Genomic DNA, 18177 nt, shown 5'->3' with positions numbered 1-18177 from the left:
ACAACTTGGAAACTGCTACTATCCATTTATCTAATTCATTACTGTGATCAATGCTTGCTTTCTAGGATTCTAAAACATTACAAAAAGGAACAATTTTATACATTTTGTTTTCCTTCTCTGTTCTTCAACAGGCAGCTCGGCTAATTTAACCTGCAGAGCTTTCTTTGGCTATAGTGGTGATGTAAGCCCTTTAATTTACTGGATGAAAGGGGAAAAGTTTATTGAAGATTTAGATGAAAAGCGTGTCAGAGAAAGTGATATCAGGTAACATAAAAACATATGTATTATTTAAGTGTAAGTTCATCTTTGCATTTAAAAAAATTACAGATGTGTCAAATGCGCTTTACTTTCAGGCTACGCTCTGTAGTTACATTCATGTTTGGGTTATTCCTGACACCATTTTCATGCTCTAGGTTTGTACAAATCCCTCATGGCAAAAAGCAGATAATGCAAAAACATCACCCCAAGGTGAAAAAAAATGTAAACAAAATTTTAGTTAAAACAAAAAATATATCCTCACTGTGTTTTCTGCTGTGTGGCAGCTCTCATTAATATGTAGTACAGGAAACCTACACAAATATAAATCCTCCAAAAAGTGCAGGCTGCACTTTTGGAGGATTTTAACTTTTTTTTTAAATTGCAGAAAATATATAGCAAATACAAAATGATGCTAACTTGCACTTAAAAAGAGCCTGTGCTTTGCTCATGCAAGACATAGCAACAAGCACACTTTATTGCCCCTCCCCCCAGTAATATATACTCACTTATCCGCTTGCAATTTGAAAACACAGTAAATCTACCTACGTATATAATGTATAAATAGGTTAATGTAAGTAAGGTCCCCAATACTGAACTTTGGGTACACCACTAAAAATCTTAGACCATTGAAAGTATAAATCATTAATCATTACACTCTGAAAAGGGTCTTTAAGGCAGTTTTCTATCCATTTACAGTCTGAGTTTCCTAAACCTTCAGACTAACACATTAGCAGTCTGTGAAGAACTGTGTCAATTGCTTTTGCAAAGGCCAAGTAAACTGTAGAAACATGCACTCTTTTGTCTATGTTTTTGCTTCCTTCCTCATAAAAAGAAAGCAGTATAGTTTGACAGCTTTGGTCTATTATGAATTCATGCTGACTACTATCAATTATAATATTTATTTCTAGCAACAACTCTTCTATGTAATCCTTTAAAAAGTGCTCCTGACTATAGAAGTTACAATTACAGGAATGTGGTTACTTGCCAAAGACTTTCTTCCATTTTTAAAGATAGGCACCACATTTTCCTATCCATTGGTAATCAGCCAGTCATTACAGAGTCTCTAAGAATTAAAAACAATGGCTTTGAAAAAACAGAGCTCAATGCTTTTTAAGACACATGGGAGCAAACCACATTTATTTTCTCTGTTTCTGATCTATATACATTTTGAGCCATTGTGGTTCATTTAAGGCTACAGCAAAATTATCAACACTATGAACTTGAGCTTTACCATTTGTATACACAGAACTGAAAAAGGTATTGCCTTCTCTTTGTCCTTAGTCATCTACTGTGATTTGTCTTGTAAGGGGCCTTCATGCTCAGGCTAAATATTTTTGGAGGGTTGTCTTACTCTCTTTCACAACCTTTTGTTACTTTGAATTTGTTGCAGTTTTCATTTATTTTATTTTCCTTTGTTATCCTTTTTTGGGGGTAGATTTACTACAACTGGATCACTCTGTGCATGGTAGCTAATCAGCTTCTAACTTCACCTTTTTCAATTAAGCTTTGACAATAAAACCTAGAATATGATTAGTTTCTATGTAGAGCTGTGCCAGATTTTGCACCAAGCAGTTTCAGTAAATAACCACCATTGCAACTTTCAATTGTAAAACTGTTCCTTTATTTTTATTTATTTATTTATTTATTTTTAATACCCTTTTTTTATATTGTAATGCTTTTTAACAATGTCTATTGAAAAATATTTTAGGGTGTTTGCATAGAGAGGGTTTTAAACATTCCCATTTCTGTTCTGTCTTCTTTGATGACAATATTCCTTCCAAGTCTTGAAGAGTAATACTCAGCTTTGGAAAATTTTCTCGCTTATAATTAACTGTTTTTATATTTCCAGTATGTGCTACTTCACAGTTTAATTTAAAATATGTTATTGCCGCAGCTACCCAAATTTTCTTTTAGATGAACATTTGTAATAGACTCTGCTGTCAGAATAACAGATACAGCAGAGCCTAATTTCTCACTGGGGCTGCAATGAACTGCACCATATAATTAACTTAAGCTAAGATAAATCAGTGGTGCTCAAGATCAGCAGAGACAGGAAGAAAAAGAGGGGTAAAAAATCAAAATAGAGATCCTTCTAAGGGTAGTATTTGTTTGTACCTACATGAAAAGTATGGCAAAAAATGTAATAAACATATACTCATTTTCATAAAGTTGCTGGATGCCCGTCCTCGAGTCAAGCAGCCTATTATAGTAAATGTGGAGAATATGACTGTCTCTGCACCAAGCGTGGATGGTCACACTCAATGCTCATTGGGGTTTTCTGGAAATTCTGTGCTGTACTGTGCTAGGTTGTGGTCAGATTCAGTGAACAATGATAAAAGGATAAGGCTCCAAAATGGAACCAATGTGTAGTCATTTGAGGCGCCCATTCATAAAAAGATGCTTCCAAGTAGATTCTTTGGGATTATTGGTATTTATTCACCCTAAAAACAGGTTAAAACTAGGGATGCACAGATACCACTTTAAGACCAAGACGAGTACCGATGCTTTTCCTCAAATACTCACCAATACCAATTACTGATTTTAGTGTTCTGTGAAAGTTTTTTTTGACTAATGAAAGTTATTACTGTTTCTTTATAATTTTGTAGAACTGTAACTCAAAAGACAGTATGAAACAAAATAAAACATTTTTATTTACTTGTCACAAATTTGTGAAAGCTCAAATTTCACAAAACATGTTTAAATGCTTAAATAACATGTATGTAAACATCACAAGTTCACAACAAACCAAGTGCAATACAGTTAGTTATGTTTAAGCATAAGGAGCAAGAACTGCACCTCAAAAGATATATTTGTATGTAGACATGTATCAGGACTCAGTGCCAGAAGAACATCAAGGGACATGAAAGTGACAAGACCCACCTCCAGAAGTACAGCAAGAGACATGTAACAGGACTCAGTGCCAAAACTACAACAAGAAGCATGTAACAGGATTCACTGCCAGAAGTACATCAAGGGACATGTAACAGGACTCACCAACAGAAGTACAGCAAGGGACATGTAACAGCACTGAGGAGTCACCAGCAGAAGTACAGAAAGGGACATGTAACAGGACTGCCAGAAGTACAGCAAGGCACAGGACTTACCGCCAGAAGTACAGCAGTCAGCATTGAACATGTACAGTGGTCAGCAAGGGACATGTACAAAAGTCAGCAAGGGACATGTAAGCACTCACCGGTGCAATGTGGGGGAACATAACCCTCTCCACCTTCACGCACCTCCACTTCCAGTATAGGTTTTAGGTATTGTACCAATACTCGTGCAAAAGCCTGATATCGGTGCATCCCTAGTTAAAACACTGTCAACATGTTTCCGGGCTCTTTACTGGCAATTTGTCAAGGAAAAGGATAAAATACATATAAATATAATGAAAACATTTTCAATGTGGATCCAAAGGGTGGAAAATATGTATTTTTCACTACATATATTGAATTGTATATATTTTCCAGCTTTTGAATCTACATTAAAAATGTTTTTTCTATATGTTTATGTATTTTATCCAATGAACACTTTTGTACACCACTAAAGAGCCAGGAAACATGTTAATAGTGTTTTAACCTGTTTTTATGATCAAAAATACCGACCTGAAGAATCCACTTGGAAGCATATTTTTATTGCATGGACACTGCTGACAACACACTAATTCCATTTTGGGGCCTTACTTTTTACCATTGTAAGCTCGGAGTCACTCGTACATAGGGCTATGTATTTTATCCATGTAGAAGCATTGGCACTTGGCGATTGGCCCAATTTTGCAACATGCTTCTCTATACATGAAACTGCCTGACATTGTATTTGCTTACAATATCTGAACAGAGCAATACCTTACATATACTGTAAGCTACAGCCATGTGAAAACGTAAGCACACCCAATGGAAATTTCTGACTTATTCAACATTTTTGAACAGGCAAACATTATATCTTTATTCAAACAGTGCTTACAGATAAAGGTCATGTATTTAGACAAAAACACAAGGAAAAATGCCTTTTTAATCATTTAGTCAACAAAAAAATCAATAGATTTAATGATGTACTGTGGAAATAGTATCTACATTCTTGGTCTCCGGAGGTGGTTTTGCCCCCTTTAGCAGAAATTACTTCTTAAAGGCATTTTGATAAACTCTCATAACTTTCTGACATTGTCTTGGTGAAATTGTTGAGTACTCATTAATGTATATTTGTGTGTTTCTTTATGTGAACTGCCTGTTACATCTCTTCCACAACATTCCATTGGGGTTCAAGTCAGGGCTATAAATAGGCCAGTATAACCCTCTCTTTCTTCATTTTGTGCCATATCTTGGTGAGTTTGCTAATGTGCTTCAGACCTCACATTCTAATCAAGCACATTTTGATATGATGCAGAATTCCTAGGTGATTTGATGACTTTCATGCGAGTCCTTCTCCAGAAATGCTGTTTTTGGTTGGTGTTAAACATGTCTATTTTTTCTGTAGCCAAGCAGCTTCATCTTGTCTTGATTTGTCAGTCCATAACCTGTTGTTCCAGAAGACCTGGTCTTTGCTGATATGATGAATTGCAAACTGTAGTTTTGCTCTAATGTCCTTGGATAGCAAAGTCTATAATCTGCCAGAGCTTTCAGGAACTTTGACATCAACTGTTGCAGGAGTTTCCTAGGGATCGCACATTGTAAATTTACTTGGGTGTTCTTGGCGATTCCTCTTAGCATCTGGTCAGCTCTTTGGCTGAATATACTGGACCTGTTAGTCCTTGAAAAATTAGCAGTTGTTTGAAATCTATGCCACTTTGGATTATTTTTGAAACAGTGAAATTTATTTAAAATCGTAGGCATCTATAACCTTCTTTCTGAGGGCATTAGATACCATAAATATCTGAAGGTTAATTAAGACAGGTTTTGACTGTTTAATCCTTAAGGAGGCCCTATTCTGGAATACCTTATAATAATTTAAAGGATTTTAAGTAAATGTAGGAGTGTTCTTACTTTTGCCATGTGACAAATTATCATTTTCTTTAGTTTATAATATAATAATTAGAGATGAGCGAATTATTCAAAAATTCGGTTCGGCTGATTCGCCGAATTCGCCGAATAAATTCGCTTCGAGCCGAATATATTCGCTGCGAATTTAACTTATAAAAAGGGTGTTTCTAGGCTTCAGAGAGCCTTTATATTAGTGCAGAACACTGTACCTTTAATTTAAATGCCCTTGGAGTCTGCTGGGGAAGAGAAATAATACTGTCAGTCAGTATGACATGCAGATGAGTGCCGTCGATCTTAGAATCACCGCACACTTCACTCATTTGGGCAGTCACGGGGCCAAAACCAGAGTGTGGAGCCACAGTGTGGCGGTGGAGGCAGCAGCAATGGGAGGCCATACAGCACCCTATGACAAAATGGAACCCACCAGCAGTGTGAGGAGACCTGAAAGTGGCACATGGCAGAGTGTGGCGATGGAGACAGCAGCAATGGGAGGCCGTACAGGGACCCATGACACACTCTGGACCTGGCAGCAGCATGAGGAGGCGGTACAGGGGCCCATGACAGATTACGGGCCTGGCAGCAGCATGAGGAGTCGGTACGGGGGCCCATGGCAGATTACGGGCCTGGCAGCAGCATGAGGAGGCGGTACAGGGGCCCATGGCAGAGTGGCGGAGCGTAAGCAGCTAAAATTGAAGGCCATACAGAGGCCTATGTTAAAAAGTCCCCCCAGCAGCAGCGTGGGGAGACAACTATCAAGAGTCCAATGGCAGAGTGGCGGAGCAGAAGCAGCTTCAATTGAAGGCCATACACAGGCCTAGGTTTAAAAGTCCCTCACAGTTAATTCCAATAACGAACTCTACTCCTCCGTGCAATCTACTTACGAGACCCTGGGCAGGTCTGGGTCCAATTTGTGGTAGAGACTGGTTTTGTTCAGCCATGCTTGAGCGAGTAATAACAGGTCTGTGCTGCCCTTTGGTGTCTGGCTTAATGCGCACAACACTGAACGTCCCAGCGCTTGTCAACGATTTGCCGTTAAGTGATGCAAACCCGATGAACCATGTTCATGAGGAGGCGGTACAGGGGGCCATGAATCAGTATGGACCTGGCAGCAGCGTGAGCAGACGACAGAGGCACATGGCGCAGGGTGGCGGTGTAGGCAGCATTATTCTGAAGCCATACACAGGCCTAGGTTAAAAAGCGGAAGCCGTCAGCAGCGTGAGCAGACGACAGAGACACATGGCGCAGGGTGGCGGTGGATGCAGCAGTATTCGGAAGCCAAACACAGGCCTCGGTTAAAAAGCGGAAGCCGTCAGCAGCGTGAGCAGACGACAGAGGCACATGGCGCAGGGTGGCGGTGGAGGCAGCAGCAATGGAAGGCCATACAGCACCCTATCACAAAATGGAACCCACCAACAGTGTAAGCAGACCTGAAAGTGGCACATGGCAGAGTCTGGCGATGAAGTCAGCAGCAATGGGAGGCCGTACAGGGACCCATGACACACTCTGGACCTGGCAGCAGCAAGAGGAGGTGGTACAGGGGCCCATGGCAGAGTGGCGAAGCGTAAGCAGCTTAAATTGAAGGCCATACAGAGGCCTATGTTAAAAAGTCCCCCCAGCAGCAGTGTGGGGAGACGACTATCAAGAGTCCAATGGCAGAGTGGCGGAGCAGAAGCAGCTTCAATTGAAGGCCATACACAGGCCTAGGTTAAAAAGTCCCCCCAGCAGCAGTGTGGGGAGACGACTATCAAGAGTCCAATGGCTGAGTGGTGATCCGGGAAGTCAGCGTTGTGATTGCAGATGCAATGCAGAAATTCTACGAAGTAATGCCGTGGGTGCAAAGAAGATCATATACCGTCCTACTTCCATCCATAAGACGGAACAACCTGCGAACCGGGAGCTTTATTGCCCTGACCCGCTGAGCAGCTTCTGGGATACCCAAGAGGCCCATGGCAGAGTGGCGGAGCGTAAGCAGCTTCAATTAAAGGCCATACAGAGGCCTATGTTAAAAAGTCCCCCCAGCAGCAGCGTGGGGAGACGACTATCAAGAGTCCAATGGCAGAGTGGCGGAGCGGAAGCAGCTTCAATTGAAGGCCATACACAGGCCTAGGTTAAAAAGTCCCCCCAGCAGCAGTGTGGGGAGACGACTATCAAGAGTCCAATGGCTGAGTGGCGATCCGGGAAGTCAGCGTTGTGATTGCAGATGCAATGCAGAAATTTTATGAGGTAATGCCGTGGGTGCGAAGAAGATCATATACCGTCGTACTTCCATCCATAAGACGGAACAACCTGCGAACCGGGAGCTTTATTGCCCTGACCCGCTGAGCAGCTTCTGGGATACCCAAGAGTTTGGCTTCTGTGGGGAATATGGTTGAAAACTGAAACTTAAAGGCATGTTACTACTACTACTACGAGTTTATATAGCGCCAAAGAGTTTGCTCAGCGCTGTACAATAGGGGGGACAATACATGGCACAGTACAACAACAACAAACAACGTACGAGGGGTAAGAGGGCCCTACTCTTACGAGCTTACAATCTAGGAGGGAGGGGGTAAAGGTACAGTAGGAAGTGGCTGAGGGGGATGAAGTGGTGGGAGGAATGAGGGAGGATGGCCGTTAGGTGAGGGTGGGGTAGGCTTCCCTGAAGAGATGGGTTTTGAGGGAGCGCCTGAATGTGAATAGGGAAGGCGACAGTCTGATGGATTGGGGCAGTGAGTTCCAGAGGATGGGGGAGGACCTGGAGAAGTCCTGCAGTCGTGCATGGGAGGAGGAGACCAGGGAGCAGGATAGAAGGAGGTCCTGTGAGGAGCGAAGGGTACGGGTAGGGTGGTACTTGGTGATCAGGTTGGTGAGGTAGTCAGGGGCAGTGTTGTGAACGGCTTTGTAGGTCAGGGTTAGGAGTTTAAATTTGATGCGTTGGGCAATCGGGAGCCAGTGGAGGGAGAGGCAGAGGGGGGTGGCAGAGGTGGAGCGGGTGGTGAGGTGGATGAGTCTGGCAGCTGAGTTCAGGATGGTCTGGAGCGGGGAGAGCCTGCACTTGGGTAGGCCAGTGAGGAGGGAGTTGCAGTAGTCAAGGCGTGAGATGATGAGGGAGTGTACTAGAAGTTTGGTGGTGTCTGGGGTGAGGAAGGAGCGTATCTTGGCAATGTTGCGAAGATGGAGCCTGCATGTGTTTGTGAGTGATTTGACATGCGGTTGGAGGGAGAGGTTCGCGTCAAGAATGACGCCAAGGACTTTGGCTTGTGGGGCGGGAGTGATAGTGGAGTTGTTGGTGATGATGGATAGGATGGGGGGGGGGGTGTTGGCAGGGGGAAAGATGAGGAGCTCGGTTTTGGAGAGGTTGAGCTTGAGGAAATGTAGCGACATCCAGTCTGAGATGTCATTTAGGAGGTGAGTGATGCGGGCGGAGATAGTGGGGGTGAGGTGAGGGGTGGAGAGGTAGATTTGGGTGTCGTCAGCATAGAGGTGATAGTTGAAGCCGTGAGATTGTATGAGTTTGCCCAGGGAGGAGGTGTAGATGGAGAAGAGAAGGGGTCCAAGGACAGAGCCTTGGGGGACCCCAATAGAGAGGGGGAGGGAGGGGGAGGTGGCACCATTGTAGGTGACACTGAAGGAGCATCGGGATAGGTAGAATGAGAACCAAGAGAGAGCAGTATCTCCGATGCCAAGGGAGAGTAGTTTATTAAGGAGGAGGGGGTGGTCAACTGTGTCGAAGGCCGCAGAGAGGTCCAGGAGAAGGAGGACAGAGTAGTCGCCCTTGGCTTTGGCGTTGAGTAGGTCGTTAGTGATTTTGAGGAGGGCAGTTTCAGTGGAGTGTAGGGGACGGAAGCCGGACTGTAGAGGGTCAAGGAGGTTATTGTCTGTAAGGTGGGCGCTTAGGCGATCATAGACTATGCGTTCAAGGAGCTTGGAGGTGAGTGGCAGCAGAGAGATGGGTCTGAGGTTGTTGGGGTCCGCGGGATCCAGGGAGGGCTTTTTGAGGATGGGGGTGATATGCGCGTGCTTTAGGGGGGAGGGGAATACGCCAGTAGAGAGGGAGAGATTGAAGATGTGGGTGAGGGAGCGGATGAGGGAAGAGGGGGGTGACCGGAGGAGTTGAGAGGGGATAGGGTCCAGGGGGCAGGTAGTGAGGCGGGCTTTTGAGAGGACTTTGGCGACTTCCTCAGTAGTGACAGGGCTGAGGGAGTGCAGTGCGGGGGGGGTTATGGTGGGCAGGGCACTGGGAGAGGAGGGGGGCAGTGCGGTTGTGAGGGCAGAGGAGGGGGGAGATGATGGTGTGACGGGGGCGAGGAGGCTAGGTGGGGAGGTAGATTGCAAGTTGACGATGTCCTTACGGATAGCGTCAATCTTGTTGTGGAAATGGGTGGCAATCTCGTGGGCGGTGAGAGAGGTACTGAGTGGAGGAGGGGGGGGGGAGAGCAGGGAGTTGAAGGTGGAGAAGAGTCGGAGGGGGCAGGAGGAGAGGGTGTTTATTAGGTTAACAAAGTAGGCCTGCTTGGCGGCGTGGAGGGAGGAGGTGTAGATAAGAAATGCAGATTTGTAGAGGGAGAAAGTATGAGGGGACCTGGTTTTGCGCCACAGTCTCTCCAGTGCGCGACTGCGACGTTTGAGGCGTTTAGTGCTGTCGGTCTGCCAGGGTTGAAGCGGTCTGGGTTTGATGATGCGTGTGGTTAGGAGTCATTGTACAAGGTGGTGGCTATGTCAGGACATGACAGTGGGAGGATGCTGTCGTGTAGGCAGTCGGCGGCAGAGTGGAGGGGGGCCGGGTTCAGGTTGCGGAGGTTGCGGCTGGTGATGGTTTGGCGTTTTTGAGGGGGGGAGTTGGGGGAAGGGGAGATGGAGAAGGTGAGGAGGTGGTGGTCGGAGAGAGGGAAGGGGGTGTTCGAGAACTGGTTGAGGGTACAGAGGTGGGAGAAGACAAGGTCCAGGGTGTTCCCTCCGAAGTGGGTGGAGGATTGAGTGTGCTGTGTGAGCGCGAAGGAGGAGGTTAGGTGGAGGAATTGGGAAGTAGCCGGGGTGTTGTCGTTGATGGGGATGTTGAAGTCCCCGAGGATGATGGTCGGTAGCTCAGAGGAGAGGAAGAAGGGGAGCCAGGCGGCGAAGTCATCCAGGAAGCGGGCTATGGATCCGGGAGGCCTGTAGATCACTGCGATCCTTAGGGGGGTGGGTGAGAAGAGTCGGATGCAGTGCGCCTCAAAGGAGGGGAAGGAAAGAGAGGGTGGGTTAGGGAGGACCTGGAAGGTGCTAAGCGGTGATAGGAGCAAGCCGACACCACCACCTCTGCGATCGCTCAGTCTTGGTGAATGGGTCCAGATGAGACCTCCATGGGTGAGTGCCGCAGGGGAAGTGGAGTCAGTGGCCTGTACCCAGGTTTCGGTGACTGCTAGGAGGTTGAGGGAGCGGGAGATGAAGAGGTCATGGATGGCGGTAAGCTTATTGCAAACCGAACGGGCATTCAGGAGTGCAACCGAGAGAGGGGGGATAGATATGGGGAGGAGGGGTACATGTATGAGGTTGAGGGGGTCGCGTCGGCTGGCGTGAGCAGGGGGGGCTCTAGGGGGGGTGTGAGGTGGTGAGGGGCCAGGGTTTGGGGAGATGTCCCCAGCTGATATGAGAAGGAGGAGGGTGAGGAAGGTGGCGTGGGAACGGGAGGTGTAGGAGCGCTTGGGTCTGAAAGTGGTGGCAAGTGGGTCAGCGGGGAAGTGGAGTAGCAGGAGGAGGTGGTGGGTGCCATAGTGGGGAGAGGGGAGAAGTGAGGGGGCGATATAGAGCTGCTTAGCGGGGGTGGGTGGGTAGAGGAAGGCGGTTTTAGGGATGGAGGAGAGGAGGACAAGGAGGAGGAGCGCGGGCGGCATAATGGGGTGAGCGGGGTGCAGGAAGGGTTGGGGTGGGTGGGGGGGTGCTGGTCAGGGATGGCGAAGCAGTGTCTGAAATGCAGTGGGAGGTGGCTGGTAGTCCCAGGTGGGGTGGAGGGCAGGGGATCCCTGGTGGGATGGTGGCCGTGCTATCCCTGGTGGGTTAGTAGCGATCCCTGGAGGGATAGTGGTTAAGGGTCCCTGGTGGTTAGGGTTTCCGGTGGGTGGTGGGATCCCTGGTGGCTGGCGGTGGGATGGTGGTTGGGCTCCCTGATGGGTAGTGGGTGCCCCTGGTGGAGTACCTGATGTCCTGGAGCGTCGGGGTGGAGGTGGATCCCTCCTATGTTAGGAGGACCGTTGGTGGTGGTGGTAGCTTCCCCGGAGGAGCGGAGGCGTCCCGCTGCGATTCCAGCCACGGCCGGCAGGAAACACCACGGCTTTGGGTGCCGTGGTAGGCCTCAAGCCTCTTCGGACCGCCGGAGCTCCGCTGGAGGGACGGAGTGTCTGTGTCCCCTTCAGGGTGTTGGTGGGGACATCGGCAGCAGGCTCAGGGGCCCGGATGGCAGCGGATCGGGCATGTTGACGGAAGGGCACCAGTGTCAGTGCTCCGGAGGGAATATAGCTTCAAAGCTGACACTTAAAGGTATATCGACGGTCAGAGACCACAGGAAGTGGAGCTTGCGTCTTAAATCGACTGAATGTGGCAGACGTGAAACGTCTACGGGCCGTATATGAAACGGGTTGTTCCTCTTTCTGGAATAAGTGTTGGAAATGGCCACTCTTTTTTGTGTGGCGTTTTGTCTATTTAATTCCGATAACGGACTCTACTCCTCCGTGCAATCTAGTTACGAGACCCTGGGCAGGTCTGGGTCCAATTTGTGGTAGAGACTGGTTTTGTTCAGCCATGCTTGAGCGAGTAATAACAGGTCTGTGCTGCCCTTTGGTGTCTGGCTTAATGCGCACAACACTGAACGTCCCAGCATTTGTCAACGATTTGCCGTTAAGTGATGCAAACCCGCTGAACCACGTTCATGAGGAGCCGGTACAGGGGGCCATGAATCAGTATGGACCTGGCAGCAGTATGAGGAGACCCGAAAGTGGCACATGGCGCAGGGTGGCGGTGGAGGCAGCAGTATTCGGAAGACATACACAGGACTAGTTTAAAAAGCGGAAGCCGTCAGCAGCGTGAGCAGACGACAGAGGCACATGGCGCAGGGTGGCGGTGGAGGCAGCTGTATTCGGAAGCCATACACAGGCCTAGGTTAAAAAGCGGAAGCCGTCAGCAGCATGAGCAGACGACAGAGGCACATAGCGCAGGGTGGCGGTGGAGGCAGCAGTATTCGGAAGCCATACACAGGCCTAGGTTTAAAACTGGAACCCAGCAGCGTGAGCAGACGACAAAGACGCACATGGCAGAGGATGGATCTGGCAGCAGTATGAGAAGGCAGTACAGGGGCCCGTGGCACAGTGTGGTGATGGGGGCTACAGCAACTGGATGCCAGAAAGTGGCCGATAGGGCTATATACTGCATGGAATTATAAAGTTGTAAAGACAGCGGCCTATAAGGCTATACACACTATAACAATCATGACTTGATTGACCATTGGCCTATAAGGCTATACACAGCATGAATATCATGACTTATTCTGAGAGTGGTTTGGAAGGCTATATACAAAAAGTAATTCATGAGCTGTCCGGACAGCGGACAATAAGTACATATATACAAATCAATTCATCAGCTGTCCAGCCAGCGGCCTCAAAGGCGACACATATAGAAAGCAATTCATGAGCTGTTCAGACAGCGGCCTCTAAGGTGACAGATATACAAAGCAATTCCCGAGGTGTTCAGTGAGCGGCTTGAACGGCTAGGTTATTACTAAATATATCTTTCTGGCCAAACATCGGCCTATAAATAGATGTCTACACAGTGACAAAAAGGTAGGTCGCCTTACAGCGGCGTATCCTACAAATTGACATTATAAGAAATAGTTTAAACCAAAAAAAAAAAAAAAAACTTTGATGCGATGCTATACCTTAGTAGATTGTGGAAAGTCGACAAGTCAAGCGTAACTGTGTACATTACAGAAAATCTTAACAAGACAACCAAACATGTGGCCAAACCGTGACCGATACAACAAGTTAACAATGTAAGAAACAGGAGGGGGCCAAACCGTGGCCAATAAATAAACAGTCCACCTCATTGATGAGATGGACAACACGTGTCAAATAAATATTTAAAAAAATTCCTATTCCATCGGTCTGGAACTGGTCGACTATAAATAATTAAAAAGTTTAAATTCATGTGACAGTCGTCCAGCGACGTATAAATAATTTAAAAACACCAATTCATGAGGGGCCCGACCAGCAGAGTATAAGTCATTAAAAAGGTTCAATTCATGTGACGGTCGTCCAGCGAAGTATAAATAATTTAAAAACCCCAATTCATGAGGGGCCCGACCTGCAGAGTATAAGTCATTAAAAATGTGCAAAACATGAGTCGGCCGACCAGCAGCCTCTCAATAAAATATATATACAAATGTACGGATCAGGTGGAGGTCTTCCATTTGTCCCTAATAACATGTTTGGGGCATGATTCATGGTGGATTTAGTCAGTTGTGTCAGGAACTGGTGGTTTGAAATCCAGACTAATCCACGCCTGATTCATTTTCACAAACGTGAGTCTCTCCACACTTTGGGTGGACAGTCGTGTCCTCCGCGGAGTTACAATACCTCCTGCCGCACTAAACACGCGCTCCGATGCCACGCTACTGGCCGGGCATGACAGCCTTTCAAGGGCAAATTCAGCTAGTTGGGGCCAAAGGTCAAGTTTCGTTGCCCAGTAGTCAAGGGGATTGTCTACCTCGGTTGGCAGGGTGCTGTCCAAGTAGGCCCAAGCCTGTTATTTGAGGTCCTGCTCCAGGTCCACCTGATGCTGCTGCTGCTGCGGCTGGTTAGTAGTTTCCTCACTGCGCTGGTGAAGAAAGCTACTCATCATTGACTGCAGACTGAGGCAGCCGCTGCTGGTGGAGCTGCCACTGCTCCTACCACCCCACCCCTCCCCTGCTGCCATGGCAGCGGAATGCGAGCGCACAGGGCCCACAGTGTCTGAGGATGGACGTTGGCGCAGAAAGGCAGAGACCAACTGACTACATAGGTGGTTTTTATAGTACTTTATTTTGGCCTCCCTCTCAGCAGGTGTGAAAAAGGCCACCATTTTTGAACGGTAGCGAGGGTCCAACAAGGTGGACAGCCAAAAGTCATCCCTCTGTCTGATGGTTATTATTCGGCTGTCGCTACGCAAGCAAGCGAGCATGCTATGGGCCATTTGTGCCAAGGAATGCGAGGGACTCCCTGCCTCCATCTCCACAGCATACTGCCACGGTGCGTCTGGGTCCTCTGTCTCCTCCTCCTCCTCTACCAGATGCTCCTGCTCCTCCACTCCTGTCCGCTGAGTGGAAAAACCACCCATTTCACTCAATAATTCCTGAGCACCAATGTCCTCCTCTACCTCCTCCTCTTCTTCCTGTCCTGCCCCCACAGGGGTCATGTGGCGTTGAGATCTGTGCGCTACGTCTACCGCACCCTGACCAGCCATTGTTAACAGCATTTGTTCCAGGACGTGCAACAGAGGAATGACGTCGTTCATCCCATAGTCCTGCCGACTCACGAATAGCGCGGCCTCCTCAAAGGGCCTGAGCAAGCGGCAGGTGTCACGCATGAGCTGCCAATGGCTGACATCTAAGTTACACAGGGGAGTACCTTTATCCGCTTGTAACATCAGGAAATCGGTGATGGCCTTTCGCTGTTCGTAAAGGCGGTCTAACATATGTAGGGTTGAATTCCACCTTGTTGCAACGTCGCAGATCAGGCGATGCTGTGGAATTCCGTTCTGCCGCTGCAGCTCAAGGAGGGTGTGCTTTGCGGTGTAGGAATGGCTGAAATGCATGCAAAGTTTATGTGACATTTTAAGGATGTCTTGCAGTGGGATGGTGGATTTTAGGAACCACTTGACAACCAGATTGAACACGTGAGCCATGCATGGCGCATGGCACAACCTTCCTTGACGCAGAGCAGACACCATGTTCTTTCCGTTGTCGGTCAACATGGTTCCGATTTTCAGTTTGCGCGGAGACAGCCATCTGTCGATTTCTCTGTTCATTACACTCAGAAGTTCCTCCCCTGTGTGACTACGTTTGCCAAGGCATACCAGGTGCAGCACAGTGTGACACCGTTGCGCCCTGCACATGTGATATGCCGGTCGGGTAATGGGACTTGGCACGGGGGTGGCGGCTGAGGACACGGCGGAAGAAGAGGTGGTAGAGGCGGACATCTTTGCTGCACCAAGGACGTGCAAACGTGGAGGCAAAAGCGGCGTGACCTGTCCAAGTTGCTGGTGCGGCTGTGCCGGCACCACGTTCACCCAGTGGGCCGTAAATGACATGTACTGTCCCTGACCGTAGTTACAGCTCCACACGTCGGCGCTGCCGTGCACTTTGGCAGAGACCGACATGCTCAAAGACTGGCCCACCATCTCTTCTACATGGGAATGCAGGGCTGGCACTGCCTTTTTGGGGAAGAAATGCCGGCTTGGCACTCTCCAACGCGGCTCGGCACAAGCCATCATTTCTCGGAAAGGTGCTGGGTCCACCACTTGGAAAGGGAGGGACTGCAGCACCAGCAACTTGGACAGGAGGACGTTCAGCTTCTGCACCGTCGGGTGCGTGCTCGCAAACTGTTGTCTCTTGGAAACGGATTCCAAGAAAGACTGCTGACGGAATCCGTGAAGAGGAGTAGCAGGAGAAGGAGCATCTGAACGAGCGGAAGATGCCAACGAGCGACAACTCCCCTCAGCAGAGGTGTTGGAGCCTTGACTGGCTGATAGAGGGCGATTGACGTCGGGTGACGGAGCAAGTAACGGAGCAGGTGATGGAGCGGGGGCTGGGGCAGGCAGAACCGCCGTATCTTTATCACGGTTTTCCCAGGCCACCGAATGGCGACGCTGCATATGCTGACGCAACGCTGTAGTCCCAACATTGGCCCCCTGGCCACGCTTGACTTTCTGGCCACATAGTCGACATACGGCTACGTTTACTTCCTCGGGCGGCTTGACGAAAAATTGCCACACCGCCGAGTAGGAAACTTTGCCCCCGATACTCCTCACTGGCTGACTGCTACTTCCTCCGTGCACACCGGCACCACTACTGGCCGTGGTGGTAGGCTGCAGTGGAGCTGGTGCTCTACTCCGCTACTCCGTGGCCATTTGCCTCCACTGACACTGCTGCGACCCTGCTGCCTCCTGGGCAACCCACCGACTGTTTTGCTCGCTGGCAAGCTGGCACCCTCTTCTCCTGATGATGCGGAAGCAATAGCCTGATGATGACGAGGCTGCCAAGTGCGATCAGCCTCATCATCATCAATTAGGGTCTCCGCGTCACTACTAGCCCCCTCGGCTGCGTGTGGGTCAGGAGACAGACCTGTCTCTAGACCGGCTACCGAGCTACTCTCCTTGCCAGTACTTCTTCGCCTGGCTGCTGAAGAGGCGGATGTCTCCCCCCGTTCCTGACCGCCCTCTGTTAGCTCTTCCTCACTGTACAGTGGGGCTGAGCCCACAGCATGCGATACTTTGCTTGGTGAGGGAACACCAAAGGACAGGGGCAGGTCGAGGACACGTGATTTTGTGAAGGGAGCTTTTGGAGTATTACTTACTGCCTGGAGGAGGACCATGGTCGGTGGAGGCAGTGGAGGAGAATAAATCTGGCAATTATATATATATATATATATAAAAAGCTCTGTGACCCGCAAGGGTCGAATGTGGAAGGTGAGGGGGCATTTTGGCTATCATTGAGGGGAGTCACGTCAAGATTTCACGAAGAGCACTATTGCAGCATGGAGTGATATTATTTGAACACTTTTTATGTTTTTGCACAGTGTGGCATCACCATCCTATTTGATTTTATTTAAATTGGTCCGATTAATTGTATTTGAGTATCTTTTTTGCACAGTTTAAGTATTATTAGTTGTTTATCACTACACCACTAGGGATGTAATATACAGTGATGAGGATATTGCACTAGTTATTATTGTATTTTTTGTATAAGAGGTATTATTTATCACCTTTTTCACCAGGGTATATTTAAAGGGGTTATTGCACTAGTTTTTTTGATTATTTTAGTTGAGCGCTTCACAACTAATACAATTTGCTCCCGGGCCATGCCAACTAACGGTTGTGTCTGACGTACCCACCAACCGTTGGCTGTAGGTGTCAGAGGTGACCTGGGAAGAGGAAGACGACCGAGTCAACCAATCGATGACGGCAGGGTTGTCGGTGGAGACACGACCGCTGGATGACACCGGGAGCACTGGCCTCTGGCTGCGACTAGTGCTGCCTCGACCCCTTCCTCTGCTGCCACGTCTGCTCGCTCCTGAAACATTGCCTCCTCTGCCACTCCTCTGCGTGTTGTCTGACATACTCTTTAATTCAATAAGCACCCCAAAAATAAAACCGGATTTAACTCTTTGAACGTACAATAGTGGTTGTGAAGCAGAAAGTCAGTTTATTGTACACAATCGGTCAATTGCAGCTTGCCGTTGGCTGGAAACTGTACGTTTAGGTCACTGGAATGCACTAATCACCCAAAAAATATTACCGCCAGCAGGCGTGTAAATGGATTTAACTCTTTGAACGTACAATAGTGGTTGTGAAGCAGAAAGTCAGTTTATTGTACACAATCGGTCAATTGCAGCTTGCCGTTGGCTGGAAACTGTACGTTTATGTCACTGGAATGCACTAATCACCCAAAAAATATTACCGCCAGCCGGCGTGTAAATGGATTTAACTCTTTGAACGTACAATAGTGGTTGTGAAGCAGAAAGTCAGTTTATTTAGCACAATTGGTCAATTGCAGCTTGCCGTTGGCTGGAAACTGTACGTTTATGTCACTGGAATGCACTAATCACCCAAAAAATATTACCGCCACCCGGCGTGTAAATGGATCTAACTCTTTGAACGTACAATAGTGGTTGTGAAGCAGAAAGTCAGTTTATTGTACACAATCGGTCAATTGCAGCTTGCCGTTGGCTGGAAACTGTACGTT

At 48.0% G+C, this 18177-nt stretch overlaps 1 protein-coding gene across 1 annotated transcript in view; it reads left to right on the top strand.

The window, feature by feature from the left end:
* IL1RAPL1 (interleukin 1 receptor accessory protein like 1) overlaps window positions 1-18177 on the top strand; it is a 1773934-nt gene that overhangs the window by 1660826 nt on the left and 94931 nt on the right. The window contains exon 7 of the mRNA XM_089673890.1: window positions 132-264. Within this exon, the coding sequence (XP_089530016.1) occupies window positions 132-264 (133 nt within the window). The remainder of the gene's footprint in view (window positions 1-131; window positions 265-18177) is intronic.

This window comes from Staurois parvus, unplaced genomic scaffold (genome assembly GCF_062004578.1).
Source record: "Staurois parvus isolate SC_StPar_1 unplaced genomic scaffold, SC_StPar_1.0 ptg000145l, whole genome shotgun sequence".
Taxonomy (NCBI): Eukaryota; Metazoa; Chordata; class Amphibia; order Anura; family Ranidae; genus Staurois; species Staurois parvus.
This window is presented reverse-complemented; position numbering and strand designations above follow the sequence as displayed.